Source organism: Macrotis lagotis, chromosome 2, assembly GCF_037893015.1.
Source record: "Macrotis lagotis isolate mMagLag1 chromosome 2, bilby.v1.9.chrom.fasta, whole genome shotgun sequence".
Classification (NCBI taxonomy): domain Eukaryota; kingdom Metazoa; phylum Chordata; class Mammalia; order Peramelemorphia; family Peramelidae; genus Macrotis; species Macrotis lagotis.
This window is the reverse complement of record NC_133659.1, coordinates 113,471,510-113,499,486: the sequence shown is the minus strand read 5'-3', so window position 1 is coordinate 113,499,486 and position 27,977 is coordinate 113,471,510. Positions and strand designations below refer to the sequence as shown.

Below are 27,977 nucleotides of genomic sequence, written 5' to 3'. Positions count from 1 at the left end.
CCCTTTTCTTCATTATTTCTAGTGCTTCAGCTGTTATATTGCTTTTATTTATACTTTGATAAAAGTATCATTTTGTATGCTTACTTCAGTGAAGAGAAATTCAATCCATATCATTAAAGTAATCTTAATAAGAGGAAAGTTAAAATAGTTATGTGTTCATGTATGCCAAAAAAGGAGAAACCAACTATATAAATGGTAATGAAGTGAATATTTGGTCTAATAAATAGAATATCAATCAAAAATAAACATAAAAGTAACTGTTAACTGCAAATCACCGTGGTAGGTGCTGTCAGGAAGACAAATAACATAGTTTCTTCTCTCAGTGAACAAAATCTAAACATGAAAAGCTAAATGCCATCATAACTTGAGTAAAATGACCATCATAGATAAGGTAGCACAAGGTATTACTATATAAATGATCATGACTCATATAGACAAAAACTATTTCTTCAGACAGAAGTGAAATTATTGTCAGCTAGATTGACTTGAGCGGGCTTCAAAGAAGTGAACTTTGAGTAATGAGTAGAATTTGGTTAAGTGAAAAGGAACTGGGATTATATTGAGGAGAGTGGAGTATAGAAGCAAAAGAAGCAAGAATGAATGTGGTGTGTTCCAACAGGAGCAAGCAGATTAGTTAATTGGAACAAGGGTTACTTGTACATGTTGACATGGAGTAGCAAATGATATGGGGGACAAGATTACAGAGGCCCTCAAATGCAAAGAAATAGAGAATGATTATATGTTCAGAGTCCTGTTTTGAGATTAATTTGATGATTGTATGTTGCATTAATAGGGTTAGTAAATATTGGAGATAGGGAGTTCAGTTAGAAGGGTAAGAGAGAACTTGAGATGCTAAGGGCCTAAACCAGAATGGTAGCAGTAGAAATGGGAGGAAGAAAAAGATGTGAGACAATATAATAAATCAATAGGATTGATTTTAAGTGATCAAGGAAAAGAAAGAACACTGAAATTAAAAGCACTTTAAAAATCATAGATTTAGCCCTGGGAGGGGCTTTTAGTAGTTATCTAGTCCAATTCCTTCATTCTACAGAAGATTCCAAACTTTCAATTTAGTGGCAGAGGAAGTAGTAAGAGAGTAGTACTGTTGATAATTATAGATAATGAAATAAAATCAAAAGAGTAAATTTAAAATTTTTGAGTCTTGGAGTATCCACATTTTCTCTATGCAAAAATTTCATATCTATATATTTAGCCTATACCTAATAGCCTATATCTAATATTTAGCCTGATCTATATATTTCATATCTATATATTTAGTCCTAGAGATTTTTCACTTAATTTTTCACTTAAGCCCTAAACTTGTATTCTTAACTGTATACCAGATTTCTCCAAGTAGATGTCCCATTCAACATGGTCCAAAGAGGATTTGTCTTCATCCAAAAACCTGTCTTACCTAGGTTTTTTAGTGGTATCATTTTTTTGAGATAACTAGGTTTAGAACCTTTAAATACCTTACATTCTGCTCCCAATTTTATGATGATGATGATGATAATGATGATGCCAGTTTTATTGATGAAGGAGCAGATTTGCAGAACTCAGAGCTGCACCCCCGCTAATCAGAGGTAGGACCTGGGACCCTGGGCTTTCTGACTCCAGTCCCTTGAGTCACTTTAGTACCTGTCACCTGGGAAGGGGAGAGGTTGAGTCCATTCAGCCAGAGTGTATTGACTGCCTGGTATGTGCTAAGGAGCTCAGGCCACCATCACAGGCAGCGCTGTGGTCAAGCCAAATGCAGGCTCAATTAGAGTCAATCAGAGAAGGCTCCACCTTGGCATTAAGAGGTTTGAAGGAAGCCAGGGGAGCCTGGATGCAGAAATAAGAAAGGAATCCCTTTAGTGACCAAATTTAGATTCCAATCCAAGTAACAACTGGGGGCACAGTGGTTAGACCTTAGTTCAAATTCTGCCTCAGACAGGTAGTTTTATTACATTCATCAAGTCATATTGCTTTTGTTTGCCTCAGTTTTACTAAAAATAGGGATAGTTGTCATGTGGATTTGACATGACAATATTGTAAAGCCTTTAGCATAATTCTCATGATTAAATGCAGGTTTTCTGTCCCCAAATTCAGCATTCTTTCTATTGTACTATTTTACCTTCCAGCTACTAGTTTTCTCTTTCTCAAATTTGCTGCTGACCAATAATCTTTATAATGTAGAAATCTGATAAGTTAAAGTTTATCTCAAAAGCTTTGGGGATGGAGCAGCTAGGTGATACAGTGGATGGAGTACCATTCCTGGAGTCAGGAGGATCTGAATTCAAATATGATCTCAGACACATAATAATTACCTAGCTGTGTAACCTTGGGCAAGTCACTTAACTCTACTGCCTTGCCAAAAAAAAAAAAACTGTTGGGGAACTCAGCATTGCTTACAGAGTCAAGACTCCTTAGTTTCACATCTCTCCCATTTTCTTAGCTTTTGGGATGAAAATACTTTGTTAGCCTTGAAGTATTATTTGAATGTATTCTTAGGATTAATTTTATTATTATTATCTTCATCATTCAAGAGTCTTTGTAATCTTGGCCCAATTTATTTCAGGCTTCCTTTGCTCAACTTCCTTTTAATATACTTTATGTTCAAATTAAAATGGGGGGGGGCACGGCTAGGTGGTGCAGTGGATAGAGCATCAGCCCTGGAATCAGGAGTACCTGGGTTCAAATCCAGCCTCAGACACTTAATAATTACCTAGCTGTATGGCCTTGGGCAAGTCACTTAACCCCAATGCCTTGCAAAAACCTAAAATAAAAAATGTACTACTACTTTAACAAAACAACAAAACACAAATTAAAATGGGGTATTTTACATCTTTCAAATATGCTTGATCTCCCATTTCTGTGTCTCTTCCTGGTGTATGCTAGTTCCTTTGCGGCTACTTATTGAAGTTCTTTACCATCTCCCACCTCTCCCCAAGTCATTTGAATTTAGCCTAGTAATTTTGTATTTGTTTATACTACTTTACCTTTTGTTTTATATAATATACAGCTATTAAAATATAGTGTTTGTAATATTTTCATTATAGAATAGATTATGAAAAGATAACTTTAGAAACAAATTCACTAAAATATAAGAGATTGTCATGGAAATGGTATATACTTGAAATTAAAGTAACTGTTTCCTTCTTACTTGATTCATAGTATTGAATCTTATTAAGAGCTGTTTTCAGCATTTTATGAACTAGCGATCTTGTGAACTAGAACTTTGATACTTAAAAGTATGGTAATTAGAAATTAATTATTTCTTGGAGGCATTGCAAGAAACTCTATAGGAAAGTATTTTCTGAAACATTGAGGGATGATTAAATTATATTCAATATTCTTCAATATTTAATTTGTCCCATTATTTTAAAGTGATTAATATATTTGGCATATATGCCAAATTAGTTGATTAGTTTTACCAGAATACACTGAAGATAAAATTTTCTATAGAAAGATTCCAGTCATTTCTACTAGATAAATTCTTTTGCCTAGGAACATTTTCCTTGTATATTTCCATTAAGTTATATGCAAATTTGTTATGTAAGTTCCCCTATAATCACTTGAAAACAGGAAGAATCTTCATCTAAAAGTGTGATTGATAAATATTTGAGTAATAGCAATGTAATTTTTGTCTCTCAGAATAGGCATATAAACATCTACTTCAGGACAAGTATTTATTAATTTATACTAAGAAAGTAGTTGAGTTTATTTTATTTAATTTTCACTACCTGTCTTCATGATCAGTAACTTGGGGGTTTGAATATATTTAGATAGATTTGCATATAAGATTTGAAATCATGAAACTTTTGGAATTTCACTTGCAGTAACTCTTGGAGTCCATCTCAATGACAAATTTATATTTGGATACCCATGAACTTCATATGATAGGGAGGTCCTCTTGATTCTGTTATTTAGATATGACATTGTGCCAAGCATCTAAATGAAATCTTTGATTACTCAATTACTCACGAGTTCAATCTAATTAAGTTAAAAAATCAAGTGGGTAAAGAATGCTTATGATATGCAATTCAATGAACAAACCACAGAACTGGTCCTTCACATATTTTGAATAGACAGTGAAAGAAGGCAATGACTTGGAAAATGACCTGGATCTAGAATAAGAGACAAGTGAACTAAATTTCTTTCTTTCTTTTTTTTGTTTTTTTTCAAGGCAGTGGGGTTAAGTGACTTGCACAAGGTCACACAGCTAGGTAATTAAATGTCAGAGGCAGGATTTGAACTCAGGTCCTCCTGACTCCAGGGTCAGTGTTTTATCCACTGTGCCACCTGATTGTCCTAAATTTCTTCTTTGAAACTATATTATATTAAGCTTTTTTTTTTTTTTTCCCAAAACAAAGGCTTGGGGCAGCTAGGTGGCATAGTGGATAAAGCACCGGCCCTGGAGTCTGGAGTACCTGGATTCAAATCTGGTCACAGACACTTAATAATTACCTAGCTGTGTGGCCTTGGGCAAGCCACTTAACCCAGTTTGCCTTACAAAAAACAAACAAACAAACACAGGCTTAACTTTTTAATAATATTCTTTGGGTGATCTGATATATGATTGCCAATAATAGAATATCATCTCTGAAGCATTAAAGTTGGGGAGCCTACCAAAAGCAAAGGGAAAATTCATGGGGGTAATTGAGCAGTCTACAATATATAATACAATAAAGGAATTGATAGAAGTGGTATATTGGATGTTATCAGAGAATTGTATAATCACAAAAAAATGGGCTGGTAATGTAGAAAGTGAGTATTAACCAATGGGTGACTCGAGTTTTATTGTTATCCTTATCTTATTAAGAGAACATACTGAAGGCCCACAACATGTTAAATGGACCCTTGTGATGGATTTACAGGAGTCAGGTCACAGAAGAAGAAGAAAGAATATCTGCATTGTTAAGGTCTCTAAGCCATTGAGTATCTTAAGAAGGGAGTGTTTATAGTTAAATGGCTTCAGTATGAAATTGGGTTATATGTTAAGTAGTCACAGCCTTTTATTTCCAGACTTTGTTAATGGTAAAAAATGGTTTTTAAGAAATATCATTTTTTTTCCTTTTCCTTTTCCTACTTTTTGGTGGTTGAGTTTATATTAGGAATAAAACCAAAAACGTTTATTGGCCAGTATTTTTTTTTGGATATTTTTTGCAAAACTGCCTTTGAAGACCATGCTTGAAGAGAAATTACAGATTTCTTTTTAAAGCTTAAAAACATATGATTATGGGATTAGCTTCCTGAAGCTCTCCTAACATGATTTACAGTGACAGAGGAAAAGGAAGACCTGATTGTGGTAGCAAAGTTGTTTTGTTTTGTTTTCTTTTCTTTTCTTTTTATATTTTGCAAGGCAGTGGCTTGCCCAAGGGCACACAGCTAGGTAATTATTAAGTGTCTGAGGCCAGATTTGAACTCAGGTACTCCTCACTCCAGGGCCCGTGCTCTATCCACTGCCCCACTTAGCTGCCCTTGGTACAAAGTTTTAATGAGCTGTATTACTTTGTTAATATTTCCCTTGAAAGAGCTTCATATGGAACACATTGTTGTTCACGTTTCAGTACAAATTCAAATAACTACAGAGGCTATCTTACTTGAAATTGCCTCCTTGAGCCTGAATTTGCTTTTATAAATGAGTAACCTAATGAACTTTGTACCCAAAAAAATCCTTGTAAATTATTTGGAAATAACTTTTTGGAGGGGAAACAAAATAGTTTATGAATAGCTGAAGAATTTAGCTTACATAATACTCCCCAACATAATGTAACTATAAGCTATTACTATTAAAAGTTAAAAATTCTACATGCCCAAAGGGCAATAAACATGCATACCCTTTGATCCAGCAATACCACTACTGGGTCTGTACCATGAAGAGATGATGAAAAAGAGTAAAAGCATCACTTGTAGAAAAATATTCATAGCAGCCTTTTTTGTGGTGGCAAAGAATTGGAAATCAAGTAAATGTCCTTCAGTTGGGGAATGGCTTAAAAAACTGTGTTATATGTGTGTTATAGAACACTATTGTTCTATTAGAAACCAGGAGGGATGGGAGTTCAGGGAAGCCTGGAAGGATTTGCATGAACTGATGCTGAGTAAGAGGAGCAGAACCAGAAAAACATTGCACACCATAACAGCAAAATGGGGGTGATGTTCAACCTTGATGGACTTGCTCATTCCATCAGTGCAACAGTCAGGGACAATTTGGGGCTGTCTGCAATGGAGAATACCATCTGTACCCAGAGAAGGAATCATGGAGTTTGAACAAAGACCAAAAAACTATTACCATCAAATTGGGGGGGGCATTATATTATTTTGTAATTTTGCTATCTCTTATACTTTATTTTTATTCCTTAAGGATATGATTTCTCTCTCATCACATTCAGCTTAGATCATTGCATACCATGGAAACAATGTAAAAACTAACAGGCTACCTTCTGTGGGGGGTGGGGGGAGGGAAGCAAGATTAGGGAGAAAATTGTAAAACTAAATAAAATCTTTCTAAGAAAAAAAATTTAAAATTCTAAAGTTATTGTGATGCATTGCTGTGAAGGAAAATACTGCTTGAGAGCAGTGAATGGATTTAATACCAAATTAGAAGATAACAAGTTTATAATTTTTCTTATTGTAAGCAAAAGGAGATATGCTCTGCATTCTGGATTGGGATTATATGCCTTAACTTTACTTAAAAACCAAGAAGAGCTCATTACCTTATCAGGGAAGATTAATTAGTAAGTTCATAATTAAGTTTCTGTTTATATTTTATTTTCAGTTCACTCCTTTGCCTTAAAGTTTTCCATCTTAATACTTATTAATCCTTATTAGTGATTGATAATGTCTTAGAATTTCAGATTCTTCTAGTGACCAGGAAAGTAAATATTTTTCCTAAATTACTTGATGAGATAAGACCTTATGGTACTATTTGATTACTCTTACTAATACAATTTATAATATAAATCTCTCACAAATTTATATGTAATTTTTGGCCTGTTGGATTTTATCGCCTGACCTTTCTCTATAGCACTGGACACATTTTTGTTATCATCATACTTTGGCAAAATACTAGGCACTTAAACTTTTCCTTTTATCATTTTGGGGAGTTTATAAATACCATTTTTGTTTTAAAATACAATTTAACTAAGCATAATTTTACTATTGTCATCTTTAGAGTAAGATACCTTGAGGTCCATAAAATTTGAGTAGTTTTAATCTCAAAGAAGCAAAGATGTTTCTTAGTCATAATAGTATATAACAGCAAAGAACAAGAGTTCATTTTATTTATTATGAGCAAATAACTGCAAAAAAATCTATACAGTTCAGGGGCCCTAAATCCCAGATCTATGTTTTTAAGCCTTTTTTTGATAATCTAGAGCTATCATTATTCTTCAGTCATTTAACCTGCAAGGATTTAAGTGTTTCCCATTTATTTTCTAGGTGCTCTGCCAAGCACTGAGAAAACAAAGACAGAACTCAGAAATCTTCTGCTCTCCAAGAATTTGCACTCTATTGGGAAACAATGCTTACATACATAATATATGAAAGAATACAAGTAGTAGGCAGAGCTCATGAGCCCCGCTTTTGAAGAAAATGAGGGTTTGGGTTTTTTCCCCCACAAGGTGGAAGTGAGCAAGGAGTGAATTCCAGTGTTGGTTGAAATCCTGTACAAATAATGGAATGCCCTGTATGAAGAAACATAGACCCCTTTGACTGGAATGTAGTGTATGAAGGGGAATAATATATAATAAGCATGGACGGTAGGTTGGAGTCAGCTTGCAAAGGGCTCTAGAGGTTTCTTATAGATATAGCCTGAGGTGTTTTCCCAAAACACACTAACTCAGGTCTGGTTTACCCAAGATTTAACTACTTATCCTTTTCTAAATATTTCAGGTTGTTGCTCAGATGATGTGGTTGATGGATCATATATTTAAGTATACAAATTTTGGTATTGTTTCTCTAATTCATGGAGATTTCTTTATAAGACAGGTAAGTAATGGAGTTTTTGTTTTTGTTTCTGTTTTGTTCTGCCACTGGATTGATCAGTGGATTGAAGTATAATAGTAGCTAAAAGTAGCAGTTACTGTAGTTGCCCAACTAACTTACTGGTTTTGGCGAGCTTCATTCCAGATTCCCTGTGTTCTCAAGTCACTTTTAATTCTGGGGTATAAGAAAGAACCAATTTGCCGTTTAAGGATCACAAGGATAGGCAACCACTGTCATTTTTACCTTTGAAACTCTAGCATAAGATTCTCTAGGGCCTGCTATTGCTAAAATGTTTCATTTTTGTATAAGAGGTTGACTTGAAAGTGTGAATGGAATTTATCATGTATAATATTTTATAATGTAGCATCCTCTATCTTCTGTAAAAACTGCAAATGAATAAATGGGACAACTGAACAGAAATAGCCCCAAAGCTCATGTACTTCACTCACAGCAGTAAGCCCACTCCCTTCATTCTTAAACTCAGAGCATATCAATCAAGAAGCAGGTATCCCAAGTGCTTTAATAGACTAGGTGCTGGGCATAGAATGATAAAAATTGGCAGTTGTCCTTCTCAAGGAACTTCCATTCTATTTGACTCTTTCTTACATATGATATTCAGTTTTCAGACTTGATTACTTTTGATTCTGGCTTATAGTTATAACCAGAGTTATAACCAGAGTCTACCATGACCAAATGAAAAATATAGACAGCTATATAAACAAGTTGCAAATATACAGGCCACTGGAGTCATTTATTGAGAAGTTAAGAATATCAGTAATGAGTTCTAAGCAAATCCCACTATTGTGAAATTCAGCTGAGCTAAAGTTTGATTAAGGAACTGACAGTGACTATACTTATTTTGTTCTTTTGCCTAACATCTCTTAGGATTAGTTTATAGTAAAAAAATATCTCTTTGCCTTTCAGTAGTCCTGAAGCAGTTATTGAAGAGGAATGTATTAATGCCAGTTTTTGCCTGAACCACCAACTAGAATAGCACAGTACCCATTATCTGGAAAATTCAGTAAAACCTGTATCATTTAATCCCGAGTATATTGCATTTATCACACAGTACAGTGATTACTTACCATAATCACAACCGTGAATCTTCAAGAAGAATTAAATTTTATTGCTCTAAAACGAGGGGAATTTTAGGGATGTATTTGCCACAAATGGGTAACAAGTCAAGCATTCACTGCTTAAAGGGCTGGATATCAATTATTTGGATATTTTAACTATTCAGAAACCCAACAATGAGAGATAAAATGAACATTATTACTATTGCTGGAGATTGAGCTCATTGGTGGATGATAACTTGGAAGACTAGAAAGTAAAGTATTCTTTTTGGGAAAGGAAAAGAATTTCTTTAGGTTCTTGACCAAGAAGTCTACACTGAAGTAACTGAACATCTGAAGCCAATGAGATTCAGAAGGGGATGTATGGGATGACCATAGAGAATGAATGTTCAATTATAAGATCCCAATTCCCATGCCTAGACCTGGTGCTTTAGTTAAGTAATTTGGGAAAGCTGGAATATCAAGATCCTTACTAAAACCAAATCCATCCATTTGTAAAAAATTGGATTTAGAAAAGCAAACCAAAGGGGAATGAGGGAATATGATTGAAACTGCGCAACTTTCTAAGGCTTGGGGCAAAACAAATTATGGTCTTCCAGTGTCCTCTGTATACACCTTTTGCATTGTTTCATGTTTGTTTTTAAAGCTATTTAATTTTTGACTAAAATAGTTATATTTGAACCCTATTGGATTTACCAAATAGCAGTTAGAAGTAGGTATAATAAGTGTTCTTTTTTGACCTTGTGAAAGTTCAAGGAGAAATTAAAGACCATCTCAAAGAGAATGAATGTGAGTTGGAGGAATGACTTCATTAAGCAGGCAGGAGCAGCAATCTCAAAAGTTGATGGTTCTTGGTTGCCCTTGAGTTTCAGTCTGTTTTCAGAATAATTAAGATGTTGGTTAATATAGAATAATAATATTTAGCTTAAAAGTAATGGATATGATATGTAATAATAAAGGCTAAAAATTTACATATAGCACTTTAAAGTTTGCAAAGTATTTTACACATATCTCATCTGATCGTTACAGCATCCCTGGGAGATAGGTGCTATTATTTTCCCCCTTTTTACAGATGAGGAAACTGAGACTGAGAGAAGTTAAAGGACTTAATCCAGGTCAAATAGCTACTAAGTGTCTGAGGCAGGAATCAGACTCAGGTCTTCCTAAATGCAAGTTCAGTGCCCAGTGCACTACAACACACAGCTGCTTGTTAACTTAATTATGGTTGAATAAAAACTAAGACATATATGAAAAAAAATCTGTGAATATTTTTGGTTATAAACTGGCTAGAAAAAATAGATTATTTATCTTGAATTAGAAATAAATTTCATTTTATTAGAAATTATTCTTGAGAACTAGCTAAAAGTTAAACTAGAACTTTTAAAAGAAATAGTTATATTTATATGGGAAATCTATCTGAAATAAAAATATCAAAATAGAAGCTTTGCAATTTCCTTCAAATTTCCACCTGTTTTTGAAGAGAATAGAATTGATGATTTTTTTTAAAATCTAGAAGTAACTTCATCTAAACGGAGTTGAGCCTGCATGTATGTGTATGTCTTTGTGTCCCAGGGAAAATCTCATCGTGACCAGCAGCTTGTTCTTCTTAAGAAACACCTAAAAAATTATTATAGAAGCCGAGATCGCAAGTGGATTGTTCTGTTTCCAGAAGGTGGCTTCCTCAGGAAGAGACGAGAAACAAGTCAGGCATTTGCCAAGAAAAATAATTTGCCATTCCTTACACATGTCACCCTGCCAAGGCTTGGGGCAACACAAATTATTCTGAATGAACTTGTAGCACAACAAGAAAATGGAACCCCAGCAGGTGGAGATGCTAGGGTATTAGGTATGATATTTTTTTCTTTGTGGGAGAGTTGTTGTTATTGTTGTTGATAAAATTGCTGGAGTAGTTTGCCATTTCCTTCTCTAACTCATTTTACAGATTAGAAAATTGAGGCAAACAGGGTTAAATTCTTGCCCAGGGTGAAATAGTAAGTGTCTGAGGCCAGATTTGAATTTAGGAAGATGAGTCTTCTAGACTCCAGGCCTAGCATTCTATCTTCTGCTACTTAGGTGAGTTATAAGATTTTCTTAAAGAAAATTCCACAGGGCAGCAATATTTATTTTTAAATTTTATTTTTTTATTAAGGGAAACTAGTATTTTGGGAGGAACAAAAGAATGTTTTCATTTGTTTCATGATGACATGGCTTATTTTCTGCTCACAAGTATATTGTTATAGTTTTATGGTTCTATTTACCGATTGTAGTTATTGAAAAATGTGTTCATAGCATTATTCCAGGTGCTTGTATAACTATAGTCTAAATATAGGACTTAGATTCTTTCCCCCAAATTCCCACAATATAATTCAGGAGCAGTGCTTTCATAACATTCAGTTTTATTTATGTGGAGTTATGAACTATTAGCTAATTTGTGCCTCTATAGCTTAGCATATATTCTTATGATTTGTCACCCAGTACTTTTCATCTGAAAGGGAAGTTGTTATTCAGTAGTTTTAGTACATGTCTTTAAATTAATATCATGAACCAGAATTGTTTCTCTATATTAATTTGTGAGAAACACTTTCAAGTTTATCTAAGTATCATGTAACAGTGATCAGGCTCCTCTTCTGTACATCCATTGAGTTAAAGTTATACCAGATATCTTATTTAATTTTGTGATTTTACATTAAAATACTACTCTCTTAGAACACTTATGGCAGATTTATTTATTATTAAGTTAGTAATGGCTAAATATAGGGATTTAACTTTTAAAAGTAAATAAACATACAAAATAGATTTCTATAATCAACCAATTTTGATCCATTGGAAATATGGTTTTCTTGTGACTTGCATTTTATTTTTCAGCTATTAGTCTTTTCATGGGAATAATGTAGCACAAGATTATTTTGTAATATTTGTATACTTCTGTAATTCCCCTCATATTATCACAAGGCATAAAAAGTCCCACTGTCTTGGATCATTGTGAAACCTATATTCATAAGGTTTATGCTAACTTGAGTGCAGGCTCTTGTAGGTCCTAACAATTATAAAAGTTTGAAGGACAGATTTGATGATGTTTCTTATCCAAGGACTCTCTTAGCAGAGTTCAGAAAAGGTTATCACTGACCACAGCAACTCAGTCATCTACTAAATTGTAGACAGTTGTAGTTAGTATTGATGGAGGGAATAATCATAGTGATGAAATCATTAATTACTGAAGAATTAAATCTAAGTTAATATTTAATCTGAATATTTGTCTTGTTTTTCCTTTTAAAGACCTAGGAAAAAGGCTTTTATCTAGAAATCATATTTTAAAGTTACTCTTTTAGTTAAAAATAGTAGAACAAACCTAGGCCCTTTTATAGGAAAGGAAATATGACCTATAATTAAATCTAAAAGAATAAGATCCTATCTTTTTTTAAAATGATCTATTTTAACCAGAAATCTGCCTGCCTTAGAACTCCACAGATTCAGTCACTTTAGATATTTATTGTAAGGAGTGATCACAAGTTTTTTTTTTAATTGATAACTTATTTTCATATCAAATTCACATCCTCTTCCCCAACTTAGTAAATTTTCCCCTGAGGCAAAGATGAAAAAAAGGTTTATCAAAATCAATCAACTTGATATTGCTGCCTATCCTATGTTCCAAATTTATAATCTCCAACCTCCAGTTGAATTTATTTTTCATCTCTCTTCTGGGACCAGATTTTAAATAAGTATTTAAATGAATGAAATAGAATAAGATTTTCAGATATTATATGTGGCTTAGTGATAAAGCTAGGTTCTTTTTTATTTTATTTTTTGTTGAAGTATCTGAACAGCCGCCCATGTCTGTCATTATTGCCTCTGAGAAGATTTTTCTTGCACCTTATTTATTTGACAGTTCATATCTAGATAGGAATTTTTCCCACTTTCATGTGATTCATTTAGGAAATGGCTATTTAGTAGACTAAGAGATCTGTAAGATTATGGATCATTGGATCATTTCTTCAAGAAATAAGCTAGCTGCAGGGGGTGACTAAGGGTACCATTCTCAGCTGAAATTTCTCACAGCAAGGAAATTATGATTTCCTATATTTCAGAATAGTTTTGAATAAGAATTTATTATACTTTTTTCTTTTTTTACACTAAATATGTTTTCTTTAGTGCACTAATTTTTAAGATTTTTCTTACCATTTTCCCCAGAGACTAACATACAATTCCTAGCCACTTAATCTAAGAATACATATTTAATAACTTAAATTGTGGTCATTTTAAATGACATTGTTAATGAGAACAGTCTCATATCCTCCATAAGATACATAATATCATAGCTTTAGAGATGGAAGTGACCTTGAAAGTCATACTACCCAACCCCTTCATTTTAAAACCAAAGAAATGGAAACCAAGAAAGTTTTAAGTGACTTGCTCAGATTCACAGATAATAAAGTAATAGGATCAGGATTTGAACCCAGGTACTGTTGACAGTAATCACTAACCCATATTGTTTTCCATTTATACAAAATCTTTGAAGACTACATATATATGAATGTATGTATGTATGTTCTTTGAGAGCATCCTAGATTAAAATGTAAGGAGGAGTAAGGCAAAATTTCAAAAATGATAGCCTAAGCTTACCACATCTTTAAACTTAAAACAATTCACTAGAGGCTATTTTTTTAAAAGTTCCAATTTTGGTGTTTTGTTATGTTGGTAATGGTTCCAAAATTGTATTTTACTTAATAGAATAAAATTTTTTATTTCTATTCCAATATTTTTTCAAAAGTATATGTGTAAGGGGCAGCTAAGGTGGCACAGTGGATAGAGTACTGGCCTTGGAGTCAGGAGTACCTGAGTTCAAATCCAGCCTCAGACACTTAATAATTACCTAGACGTGTGGCCTTGGGCAAACCACTTAACCCCATTGCCTTAGAAGTTCTAAAACCAAAAAAGTATATGTGTAGCAATGCAAGAATCCTTGGAACATGTAATAACAAAAATAACTCTTTGATCTAATTCTTAATATCAAATGAGGCATAAAACAAAGAGATCATTGCTTGACAAAGAAATTTGCTGCTGTTATAGAGGTTGTCCACTTAAGAGTCTAAATGGAAGAGAATCTCTCTGTAATTAGAGAAGTTTTCCAGATCCTCCAATTTGAATATGCCTGTGTTCATTGCATCACTTATTAGAATATTTCAGAACCTTCTAAATGAGATCTATAAATACTCAAAAGTTAGCCTACCGTTTTTTTAAGTAGATAAAGAATACCTAGTATGAGTATGTTTTACAATTGGAGGAATAACCCCACAGAGATGGTCTATCAGGACATATATTTTGGAAAGACTTAATATGGACAACAAACAGCTGCTAGGTGTCTCTAGTAATTAATATTTTTTTAAATGGAAAGGATTTTTTGCTAGAAAATGAAAATTCTGTTGTACACATTAACAACTACACTGTGAGTTAATCAGTTATGATAGATGCAGCTCCTCCTAGCAGTTCAGAGATCTAGGGCAGTCCTGGATGACCTGTTCTGGACAATGCCATCCACATTCAGAGGGGTGAAAAAAAAAACAACAGAAAAACTGAATGGATAATATACTGTTCTCATTTTTTAAAACTCCTCTTGTTTTTCCTTCCTTTCCCATGCCTATCTCATGATTTTTCTTTCCTTTCCCTTGGTCTTAATCCCTCATATATGAAATGAATATATATATATATATATATATATATATATATATATATATATAAATATGTCAAACACAAAAGTGCATGTACAATTTTTACTAAGGGAGGGTGGTAGAAAAAGTATAACTTAAAATATGCATGTGGATGAATGTTGAAAACTTTTATAACCTGTAATTGGAAAAATAAATCAATTTTTTTTCAAAAAAGAAAACCAATATTCTGAATGGCTTAAAAGCTAGAGAGAAGTTACAGTAATATTAGCCAAGCCAAAGCTTGTAAATAGTCAAAAGTTTCTGAATCCTAAAAATAAAGTGGGAGAAATTTTGCCTTTTAATTTGAAGAAAAGGGTACCTGAGGGAAGTAGTTTTTGACCCCAAAGTCAAATGATTCCTGGCTATTTCTCCCAAAATAAAATCATTTTTATTTAATTTATCTCTTTTAAAGAGTTATAATGCTTTGGAAAAGCAATTAAACATTCTTAAAAGTTATATTCTAGACAAGTCTTACCTCATAACTTTATAAAAGTCCTTTTCTTCCTTGTTGGTTTTTGTCCTTCCTCCCTCCCTTTCTTCCGTTCTCTTTCTCTTTACCCCCTTCCCTCCGTTCTTCTTTCTTCCTTTTGTGTGAGTTAACTTCAGTACTTTTTTGGGAAGGAGGAAAGAGGGTGGTGCCTTATTCAGAATTTAAAATGTTCTGTTAGAACATGGTATTAGTGTGTTTAATGGCACATAATAAGTACCTGTGGCACAGTATGATACCTCAATTTTAAATACTGTGATTAATTTGAACACGTCATTTGTTTTATAAGTTTGAAAGTCCATGGACATTCTTGATGAGGGCATAAGAGCACTAGTACTTTTAATCTTTACCATTTCCCAATTGGCTGAAAATCCAGAAAATTCAAAACTCTATTGTGTTTATTCTTTGTTGATTATTAAAAAGCATTTGCTTCAGTAGAGCACTACTTTAGAAGCTCTATTCACTAAGAGGTCTCCCCATTACCTATACATCAAATTCATACAAAATTTCTTACCATGTTCAATGGCATTCTGATTATAAAACATCAGGCCAGGCATAAAATGGGTAAATGTGATTATGTAACTTTTAAGGTATTGTAAATTTCCAATACAGATATTTACAATATGTCTACAATCAAGCATAATAAAAACAGCCTATAAACCAAGTGCAGATTGTTTTTGTGCATCCATGCTATTACATTACAAGGTGACTCGTAATGCATTATAGATTTGAATTCTTTAAAAACAACTTTTTAAAGACACATAAACCAAAGAAATATTTAATTTTATCCTGAATATGTCAACATAGTGGCAGTATAAAAAATCTGTAATATTTTATTATAGAGTTTTATTATGCTATATACTGTCAAAATTTTAACTCTTGTTATTTTGTTAGCTAATATAAAAACTAGTTCATTTTTAATCCTCTTTCTTTGTCTTTGTTCTTAGAGAATAAACCAAAAGGCCTCCAGTGGGTCATAGATACAACCATAGCTTATCCTAAAGCTGAACCTATTGACATCCAAACCTGGATTCTTGGATATAGGCGACCAACAGTCACTCATGTTCATTACAGGTAGGACAAATCCTAAGTCCAGCCTAATTTTGATGTACTTTTTACTGTTGGTTTAATAATAGAATAACTTTCTCAATTCTTCCTTTCCAAACTTGATATAAAGTTCATGGAAGTTCATAGAAAGAGCAATGGTTCTGAAAGTCATATGACTTGAATTTTAATTCCAGATCTGTTACTAATTCTGTACCTGTGTTAAGTTCGTGCATCTTCAATAGGTTATGCTGCTGGTTTCTCCCTCATATCCTAAAAATATGTGTATATCCTCCCCTAACCTATAAAAACAACTTTTTGTTGAATCTGCTATACCTTGAAGCTATTGTCTTCTCTTTCTTTCTTTCATTAGACTTCTAGGAAGAGATAGTCTATACTTTCTTCTTAACCTTACTTTTAGTTTTAGTGCTCTTATTCATCAGTTCCTTATAATATGGCATTTGTTTGGATGCTGCTTCAGGGATTCTAACATTTCTTTTATTTCATCCTTCTTGGCTTTTGTAAAGTATTTCGTTCTGTGAACTCCTAGACTTTTTTGTTAATCCCTAGTCTCATGACATCCATGTTAATGCACTCTTTTGTTCTTTGATTTTTGCAAGGCAATGGGGTTAAGTGACTTGCCCAAAGCCACACAGCTAGGTAATTATTAAGTGTCTTAATCTGGATTTGAACTCGGGTACTCCTGACTCCAGGGCCAGTGCTCTATCCACTGTGCCACCTAGCTGCCCTGCCCCGCCCCATGTACTCTTAATAATCTTTTTACTTATTTTGATGACTTTGTTTTCTTCACTGGGTCTTCATTATCATTCTGCCCCTAAACTAGGGGACAACTGCCCACTGTTGTGGCATTGGCTCATTTCTCACTTTATTTTTCATTTAGGGATATCATCCAGTCCCATAACTTTTGTTATCATCTCTATAAAAAATCTCTTTCTCTAGTCCTTACTTCCCCAGGTCTATATTTAAGAAGACATGCATGTACATGCATATATGTATGTGTATGTCATCTTGTGAAAGATTTTAATTTTTCTTCTATATGTGATGCTTTAATTCTTAAGTTAGAACTGTATCGGTATTATATTTTATGTAAAGCACTTTATAAAATGTCAGTTATTTTTATAATTACTATCAAAATGCACAGAAACTCTGCAAGAAGATCATGGCATGGCATGAAAGATATCAGTGATACAATTAGAGGAACAGAAAAAAGGAAATGTAGTAAGAAGTATAAATATAGTACTATAAATGGTGTATGAGTTGTATGCAGTCATGGTGGTTGTAAGATAAAGAATTGCCTTATGGATGAGTTAGAATGTTCTTAAGTTTGTTGATTTGCTACTGTGTGACTTAAGTAATCATTTAATCTCTTTGAGAATCAACTTCCTCTTCCATAAAATGAGGAGATAAGAAATGATCTCCCCTCCCCATGTGGAAATCAATATTTTAGCAAAACAGGATTGTTCTTATCTATATCTATATCTATATCTATATCTATATCTATATCTATATCTATATCTATATCTATATCTATATCTATTCTATCTATTTTGTTTCTTCCCTTTCTTTGTTCCCTGTGCCTTGCATACTATCTTTATTCCCAAACATCAACTCTTAATTCTTAATCTAGTCTTTAAAGTTCACCTGAAATTTTGCTTCTTCCAGGAAATCTTCACTAATGGAGAACTTTTTGACTCCTCTCCAACTCATTAATTCATTAAGTATTTATTAAACATCTACTATATGTCAACTACTGTGGCAGGTAATAGTAACAGAAAAGAAACAGTTCCTGAGCTCAAGAAAGTTATGTTCTATTGAGTTGAAACAGCATGAGATACATCTTATAAAGTAAATCTTAGTGCCACCAGCATAGATTTCTTCAGTTCTGGTCCAGCTTATCTTTCCAACTTAATTGTTTTAATTCTTATTTCAGGTTCCTTATATAGTAGGATTGAGGCATTAGAGTCCAAACATTGTTATCACTGATGATGAAAATGGGTTATTATTAATGTGCTCTTATTTGTTACATTTTCTATTCTTTGTTTTTTCCTCAGCCAGTTTCATCTATAAAAGTATTTGAGAACATATGGTTTAATTAAGTTTCATGCCAAGATTTCTGCAGACTTATTTTTACTAAACCTTACTGTTTTTCACTATTTTATAAGGCAAGAACACTTATAGTCTTTCATCGTCCTGCTCTGTAGCACTTTATTTGTATTCTAAATTAGATGATGAAATATTTATTGACTAAGGCAGTTTCTGGGTTCCTTTAGCTTTTTTGTTGTGAAAACTGTTTTCTGTTGGTTAAATTTTTGTAAGAAATAGTAATAATCAAAGTCATTTTATATCCAGTTTTTAAATATTTTCTGCTTGTTTGAATAAGTCAGGTTGAAATTATCACAGTTGTTTGGTGTCTTCTCTTCCTCTTGTCTTCTAATTCATTGTTGGTTTTTACTTTAACACTAGTTAATGATTTGTAATACAATGACAATTTTTCTGATATGATATGATAAGAAACAGTAACCGTCTGTTTTTTAGTTCATTAAGATTTGGTTAATTGTTTTTGTGATATTTGGTGTTTGTCAAATCCAACATCTGCTGGCTATTTTCTCAAAGATGATGTTTATAATGTATATGCATAAAGCTTCTAAGTAGTCATAAGCATTTAGCCTCTTTTATTTCTTAAGCCTGAGCCTTATTTTCTAAAGTACTCTGATAGTACTCCCCTGTTCTGCTCACTTTTGACTTACAAGTCTATGATTATCAAATATATATTGATTTGATTTGGAAGATTTTTGTCAAATTCTTTGTAGAATCTTTCTATTGCTTTATTTTCTGCAATAGATATTAGCACTGAAGACACAGTCATCTTTATGTTCATCTTGAACTGTGCAAGAAAGATGACCAAGTATTCCATGAAGTGATGCTTATTGTTGCCCTTTGAGATATGATAAAATCAACTCTGTCACTCAGTCCTTCCAAAGAGACTTAGGAACTATTTTCCATTTATCTGTGCTTTCCTTTAGCAGAAATTTTGTCTTACAGTTTTATCAAGAAAATATCAAGATTGAATTCAGGAATAAGTCAACTCATTGGTGATAAAAAGATTGAACATTTGTAGCAGCTCTTCACATTCTGCTAATCTAAAAGTTGCATGATTCTTAGCACTTGCTACTCCTCTTCTACTTCTTCACCACTGTCACTGTGGAAGGAGAAGGAGACCATACAAGAGTGAGTCATTATTTTTCACTGTTTTGTGGAGTGCTATAGCCAAAAATTCATTATGTTGTACAGAAGGGTCAAACACATGGACTGCAGGCTGCTTGTGGCCCATAGCACACTCATATATGGCCCAAAGCAAATTAAAATGAAGTTGGAATTTCACAAAACAAAAATACAATAAAATATAGATAATACTTTTTTAAAAACTTAGTATGTGGCACACAGGAATCCTTACTGTATAGATTAGTAGTCCCTGTTTTTCTTAAATTTAACACCACTAACCTAGTATACAACCTACTGGTGATGAGATTCTCTTGAGTTTATACAGCAGTCTATTTTTTTCTGGGACTATTCCTTGTACTCTTCATTTTGGGCTTCCTTTTAGGAGGTAACTGGTAGATTCTATTTTCAACTTGCCCTCTGGTTTATTTAACATTTCTAGGCCAATTTATAATATTTAAATTTGGATTAATTGGTTTTGAGGATCAAACAATATTATGTATGTGAATATGTTGTATAAATATAAGACATTAGTCTTACTAGACTAGAAGGTTATTCTGACAGAAATCTGTTATAAAGATCATCTTGCAGAAATGGTTGTGGAAACATGATTAATATGAAAATATGTTAAACATATATATTGGTTATACATGTATAACCAATATCAGATTACTCACTGTCGTGGGAGGAGGGAGAGAAGAGAGGGAAGTGCATTGTTGAAAACAATCATTGCTTGTAATTGGAAAAAAATAAAATGAAAAAACATTTAAAAAGAAAAAATGATTGTGGAAGCATATCTTTCAATGTTGCCAGATGATAAACCAAATATATAGAATCATTTTGAAGTACATTAATTCAGAAGTCAAACAGTTGTACATTTACCAATCTTATCAATGTCTTTTTAGTAAGATTTATAGAGCAAAGATCATTAGATAGATCAGGCATCTAGATAGAAATCAAAGTTTTTCCTCTACACAGAAGGCACTTTATTCAGGATGAAGGTAACCTTATTTTTAACTCTTATTTTAAGCTATCCCATAGGGATGTTATGAGATGAAGAAATGAAAAAAAAATCTTTGTGGATAACATTTCCATGTTGAACTCTAAAGTAGCTGTTATATAAAGAATCCCTTTGTTCCTATTGCATAATACTTAACATTTTGACCATGAATTGCAATTGTCTTTGTGCTTGTGGGCAAGGACTGTCTTCTTTATTTTTATATTTCCTAATGTATAGAATATTACCTTGCTGGAAGTAGGCCCTTAATATTGTTGAATTAAAATTTGTGAATTTGCAGGTTTTTAGACAATGGATATTTTTGCAACAAATTAACATAAATTTACCCATGGTCTTTTGCTTCTGGACAAGAACTTATATGTTACATCTGAAATTACTTTAAATATGACAATTGGATTTGAAACTAAAAGTGCTTTTGTCACCTAGTTTTTTTTAAATTGTTAGTCACAGACACCTTCTTTTAAAAAACTTCTTGACAAATCTAATGGCATTTATATGGTTATAAAGTTTGAAAAATACATTGGCTCATTTGATCTTTATAACAAGTATGTTATTATCTCCATTTTACAGATGAGGAAATTTAGGCAAAAAAAGAGTTTTAAGTGACATAACTAGGTCATACAGCTGGTTTATGTCTGATTCAGGAGTCTAGCTCAGGTCTCTCTAACTCTTAACTCCTTATTCACTGTGTAATCTAGCATGATAACAAAACCCAATAATGATGTTTCTAATACAGTAATTCAAATAAAGTACCATGAATATACTTGAAAAAGTCATGTTAATAGACATACTTTCAAAAAAAGACTGTCTTTTGTATTTGATGAAAATAAGAAGCAGTTCTTTTTGATCTTTCCTAAAGGTGGGAAGATAGATTTTTCATTATGTTATACATTTTCATCCAGGATAGTATTATACATTCATTTACTTAACAGGTATTTATCGGGCAATAGAATGATCAAGAACAATAGTAGTAGGAAAACACATGTAGGTATTCAGAAAAAATATCTTGAATGCATTATTCTCCTAAAGTAGGTCAGTGATAAGCACAACCCTTTTGTTACCTTATTTGTGCCTTGGTAGTATCTGCATCTATTTGTTTGTTCATTTGTAAAGTCATTCAGCAACTATTTTATGTAAAATATGTAGACTGGAGCGTATGAATAAGAATAAGAGAATATTAGAATAAATAGCTGACTTAGATAAATTTCTCTGAAGAGAGAAAGATGAATTATTGTTACTATATTTTTCAAAATTACTGTGTGAAAGGTACCAATCAGACTTTTTATATATGCACATATCATTAACATAAAGATCAGCTGCCTGTGTGCATTGCTTTAAGTTCTTGCCATTTGCCTAAGAAGTGATTCCACTGACCATAAAATGCAAATCAATGTGGTTGAAAAGATGTATGTTCTTCTATGCTGTATATATAGAGAAAAGATAGTAATTTGTTTTGTGACTCTGTCTCTTAAGTTCTTTTTATTTTTTGATAATCCATTGCCTCCCTCTACTTTTAGTTTATGGCTATTATATACTAAGGTAGCATTCTTATGATTTTGCTGTATTATTTAAAATTCTACTTCACTGTGACTTTAAATCATACCTATTGACTATCCACATCTGTGGCTATCAAATTTTGGTTATCTTGTAGCCAAACCAGCAGTATGTGTCCTTGGTTTTCTCAGAGTTAACTGAGAAATATTGAGCAGTGCTTTTATGATAGCTGAATCATTTAACTCTTACCATCCTATTTTTTCTTGTAAGGAAAATGATCTGAACTGTTCAAAAAAGGTTAATAGGGAGTTGAAACATGATCATAAGTAGGGAAAAAGACTATCCATCTGACTTGAGTTCAAATCACCAGTTCCATATGAACTATATATCAAGGTACTATGAAAGCTGGCAGATGTGATTGCCAAATTACAGTCATTGAAATTTTGTTGAGAATGGGAGAGGAACTACAGGTTTGTAGATAAACAGGTCCTGATGTTCTCAAGATCAAAGATGATGGCTCTGCAAACTGTGGACCAATAAGGTTGTCTTTAATTCCTAGCACAGTTCAAGACTTCATTAATAAAGGGCTGCCAGAGTCTCAGTCTTCTTCTGGCATATAGGTGGGATGAGCCTGAGCAGATATCTTACTCTGTCTGTTTTCCAGGCATCTCTAAGGCTGTGAACTGCAGAGGAGGGTCACCCTCCATTGAAGGAAGAATTTCCTCACCCAGTAGTTTCTTCTCCCAGTGAAATTATAAGTCTGTTCCCTATCACTAGTATTAAAATGACATGGTGTAAGCTAGTAAAAGAAATGGTGATCAAAAGAGAAGCAACATGGATTTATCAAGATGTCATGTTGCCAATGTGTCAGTTTGTTTTGCTTGACTATGCATCTTTTTCCCCCAGTTTTTATTTTCAGATCCAATTCTCTTCTTCCTTTCCAGCTCTTTCCCTATCACCCATTGAGAATGCAATCCATACAATACCAGTTATACATGTGAATTGACTATGTATCTTTATTATAAGGGTTTTGGTTTTTTGGTGGGATGAAGAGGTAAAGAGATAATCAGCTTTTGTTAAGTGAAACAAATTTAATAGGTATTTTTAAAAATTAATTCATATCAGTCCGACTTTTTTTTGACAGATATTAGACTGGTGGATCAAGGAAATTCTTTGATGTAGTTAATTTATACCTCTCCTAAGTATTTGATATATTTTCTCATGCTGTTGTAGACAGAATGACAGATTATATGGACTAAGTGATAATATTGTTAGGTAGATTCATAATTGCTTAAACTAAAATAATAGTCAATAATGATTGGATGTCTTCTTGAAAAGACATCTATGGTGGTATTTTCCAGCTATCTGTGCTTCTGCCCTACTCTTTAACATTTTATCACCATCTTGGATAAAGGCATAGATAGCTTGCTTAATCAAATTTACAGTTGATGCAAGATGATGAGAGATGGCTAGGATACAGGATTCAGGATTCTGAAAGGTCTTGACAGACTAGAGCTTGACAGGGCTGAATCTAATGATGGTTGTCCTTTATTCTCGAAAAAGACCACGACATCAAAGAAGTGAAGCCATGACAAGCACATGAATTGGATTTGAGCGAGGGAATGCTTTGCTAAGTCACCAGCCTCACTTTAAGTCGTCTTGACTCCATGTCCAACATTCTACCCACTTTGTCATTTAACCATATTGATAAACTTGAGAAGATCCAGAGGAGGGCATCTTGGATGGTGACATAAAGTTTTAAGTTTTTCTATATTAGTCGTTTGGGTACATTTGTTACTATTTTCTTATTTCTTCATAACTTATAAATTTGTTCTTGCCAGAATATTTTTTCTTTTTTTTTTTAGAAACATGACCTTGGGGTGGCTAGGTGGTGCAGTGGATAGAGCATGGGCCCTGGAGTCAGGAGTACCTGAGTTCAAATCTGGCCTCAGACACTTAATAGTTAACCTAGCTGTGTGGCCTTGGCCAAGCCACTTGGAAAAACCTAAAAAAAACCATGACCTTTATGTTATCTATTTCCTGAGATTTCTACCATCACAATAAATTAAATTCACATCAATCTGTTAGAAATACTATGTTGTACTAATTTGACTACCAAAATTCAAACTTTTTTTAAAAATTAGCTATCCTTTGAAATTGATAGACATGCTATACAATCTCAAATGGAGAAAATATTTGCAAAATTTTAAATAAAAAATAAATTGGATTAAAAGAGAGAAAGATTTAGATTTTGTGTAGTATTTCCTTTAATTCATTAAGTGCTCATTGAACACCTACCATATGCATGGGGTGTTGTTTGGAAATAACAAAAATGAAACAAAATGTGATTGATTATTCTTAAGAAATTTATAATCCAATAGAGAGATAAGATATGTAAAGAAATGAACAGTTTTTGATAGACTATAGAAAGTGAAAGAATGAAATATCAATATAAGATCTGTTCAAGGAACTGAGCATGTTTAACCTGGAAAAAAGAAGAATCAGAGGAGATGTTATAATTTGTTCAAGTATTTGAAGGGCTGTCATGTGAAAGAAGCATTCAGTCACCTCCTGTGAGCCAGGCTCTGTACTAAATGCTTTGATTACAAAGAGAGGCAAAGGAAAGTCCCTGCTGTCAAGGAGCTCCCAGTCTAATGCAAACAAGAATGGACCAACTGGAGAGGATCAGGAGAGGGAAGATCAGGAAAGGCTTTGCTTTAGAAGGTAAGACTTGGACTAGAACTTAAGCCTGAAATCCAGGATGTAAAGAAGAGGAGTGTCAGATGAATCACACAGTACATGGTGGGGAGTAAGGAGACTGGAAGAGTAGTGAATAGCTTTGAAGGCCAAACAGAATATGATATTTGATCCCAAAGGAACTCAGAGAAGTTTTATTGAATGGGAGTTGGAGGAAAAAATAGCCAGTCTGGGCTTTAGGAAAAGCACTTTGATGTCAGTGTTAGAGAAGAGGTGGGTTAAGAGAGATGAAGGAACTCAGAATGGCACCTTGGATGTGAGCCTGGATGACTGGGAAGATAGTGGTGCCCCTGAAAATTATTGGAAAGTTTGGAAGCAGGGAGGGTTTGGACAAAAGATAATGAAGTCAGTTTTAGACATTTTGAGTTGTTAGATGTCTACAGGATATCCATTTTTTAAATTTATTTTAGTTCTGGTACAATTAGGAAATCAAAATATATTTAAAATTCATAATTATATATATGCAATCATTTTACCTCTGCAGCATCACATACAATACATAAAATATGGTTTTATGGATTCAGGATCACACTTAGTCTAGTGTGTCTCACATTGGACTCTTAAGTTATCAGAGTTTTTAGGCATTTTGTTTTTGTTTCTTAATTATTTAATTGGTTGTTTGATTTCCAAATTTCTCCCAATAGAACCTCCTCACCCATTGAGAAGGCAAACAATATAATTTCAATTATTTATGTGAAATCATGGAAAACATATTTCTATATTAGCCATCTTACCAAAAAGGCAAGAAAAAAATAAGTGAAAAAATCATAACTCCAGTTTAACTGTTTCTTTCAGGAGGTGGATAACATTTTTCATCATGTCCTTCAGAATTGTCTTGAATCACTGTATTGATCATATTGTATTCGTAGCTGTAATATTGCTTTTAGGTTTTTAATTTCTTTATTTTTTGATCTTTTAAGTTCTAAACTGTCTCCTTTTCTACCTCCCATCTCACACCAGAAAAGGTCACCATTTGATGATGTTTGTTCTTCAGTCTCAAAGAAGACCATGACATCAGGGAAGTGATGCCATGACAAGCACATGAATTAGATTTGAGTGAAGGGGGACAGTGCTGAGCCACCAGTCTCATTTTTTTACTCCAGAGTCATCTGGGTCCAATGGCCACATATGAATAAGGACAACTGGAGATGGTCCTGTATGACTTAACCAAAGTCACGTAGTGTCTGATGTTGGATTTGAACTTCTGTACTGACTCCAAGGCCTGCACTCTATCTACTGTGCAATTTGATTATATTTAAAACCATACTATATATACTTCATTTATCATTTTTTTTCCTCTGGAGGTAGATAGCATCTTTTTTCATAGGTCCTTTGTAGTTGATTTGAATATTTATAAAACTTCCTGAAGTCAGGAAGACCTGAGTTCAGATCCGGCCTCAGTCACTTAATACTTACTTAGTAATGTGACCTTGGGCAAGTCACAACCCCTTTGCCTTGTGAAAAAGAAAAACTCAGAATAGCTTAGTTCACAGTTATTCTTCACACAGTATTACTGTTACTATAAACAGTGTTCTATTGGTTCTACTCATTTCACTTTTCATTATTTCATGTAAATCTTTACATGTTTTTCTAAAATCAACCTGTTAATCATTTCTTACAGCACAGTAATATGCCATCACCATAAATTTTATTCAGCTAAATTTAGCCAACTAAATTTAGTAATTTAGTTTAACCATCCCTCAATTAATGGATATCCCCTCCAGTTCCAATTCTTTGTCACCACAAAGAGAGCTGCTATAAATATTTTAGAACATACAGGATTTTTTCCCCTTTTTCTCTGATCACCTTGGAAATCTGAACTAATTGTGGTATTTCTGGTTTTATAATTCTTTGGATATAATTCCAGATTGCTCTCTAAAATGATTGGATCAGTTCACAGTTCCATCAACAGTGTATTAATATTCCAATTTTTTCCCACATATCCTCCAATATTTGTCATTTTCTTCTTGTACCATTTTAGCCATTCTGATAGGTATAAGATATCTCAAAGCTGTTTTAATTTACATTTTTCTAATCAATAATGATTTAGAACATTTTTCAGATGACCTCAGATAGCTTTGATTTCTTCATCTAAAAACTGTCTATTCATATCCTTTGATCATTTATCTTTTGGGGAATGACTCATATTCTTGTAAATTTGATAAAGAAACTATATATTTGATATATAAGGCCTTTATCGAGGAAATTATCTATAACTTTTTTCCCTAATTTTGTTTTTTTTTCTAAACTTGGTTACATTGACTTTATTTATCCAAAGCCTTTTTAATTTAATGTAACCAAATTTATCCATTTTCTACCTCAAAATGTTGTCTATCTCAATTCTTCTCCTATACATAAATCTAATAGGTAATATGTTCCATTTTCTTTGAATTTACTTAAATCTCCCTTTATATCTAGGTCATGTATCCATTTTAACTTTATCTTAGCAAATAGTTTAAGATTCTGATCTATACTTAATTCTCCTCAACAATACAATAATTGAAGACAATTCCAAAACACTTGTGATGGACATTGTTAACCAAATTCAAAGAAAAATGTATGGAATTCAAATGCAGATCAAAGCATACTATTTTCACTTTTTTGCTTTTTTTCTTTCTTTTACTTTTTTGTTCTAATTGTTCTTGCATAACATGACTAACGAGGAAATGTGTTTAAAACAATAAGGTTATACATGTATAACCTTAAAAAAAAGACATTGATCTATAACTAATTTCAACTAGATTGTTCTCCAGTTTTCAGATATGAATTTTTAAATACAAGGTTATTATAATTATTTATTGCTGTGTTCTGAATGTCTGCTCTTTTCCACTGATCCACCTTTCTGTTTCTTAGCCAGTTCCACATATTTTGATCATTTCTGACTTATTATATTTAAGATCTGGTATTACTAGACCCACTTCTGTTATGTTTTTTAAATTCTTAGGATAATTTTGACCTTTTATTCTTCCAAGTGAATTATCTTTCGTAGCTCAGTTTTTTTTGGGGGGGGTAATTTAATTGGTTGATCAGTTTGTTCTGGTCCTTCATTATTAAAGAAGATCAAAATGGGGGCGGCTAGGTGGCATAGTGGATAAAGCACCAGCCCTGGAGTCAGGAGTACCTGGGTTCAAATCCAGTCTTAAACACTTAATAATTACCTAGCTGTGTGGCTTTGGGCAAGCCACTTAACC

At 33.1% G+C, this 27,977-nt stretch overlaps 1 protein-coding gene across 1 annotated transcript in view; it reads left to right on the top strand.

The window, feature by feature from the left end:
• The window catches only part of LPGAT1 (lysophosphatidylglycerol acyltransferase 1), a 77,096-nt gene that overhangs the window by 24,445 nt on the left and 24,674 nt on the right, over nucleotides 1-27,977 (top strand). Inside the window, exons 3-5 of the mRNA XM_074222611.1 lie at nucleotides 7,876-7,971; nucleotides 10,614-10,887; nucleotides 16,181-16,307. Coding sequence (XP_074078712.1) covers nucleotides 7,876-7,971; nucleotides 10,614-10,887; nucleotides 16,181-16,307 — 497 coding nt within the window. The remainder of the gene's footprint in view (nucleotides 1-7,875; nucleotides 7,972-10,613; nucleotides 10,888-16,180; nucleotides 16,308-27,977) is intronic.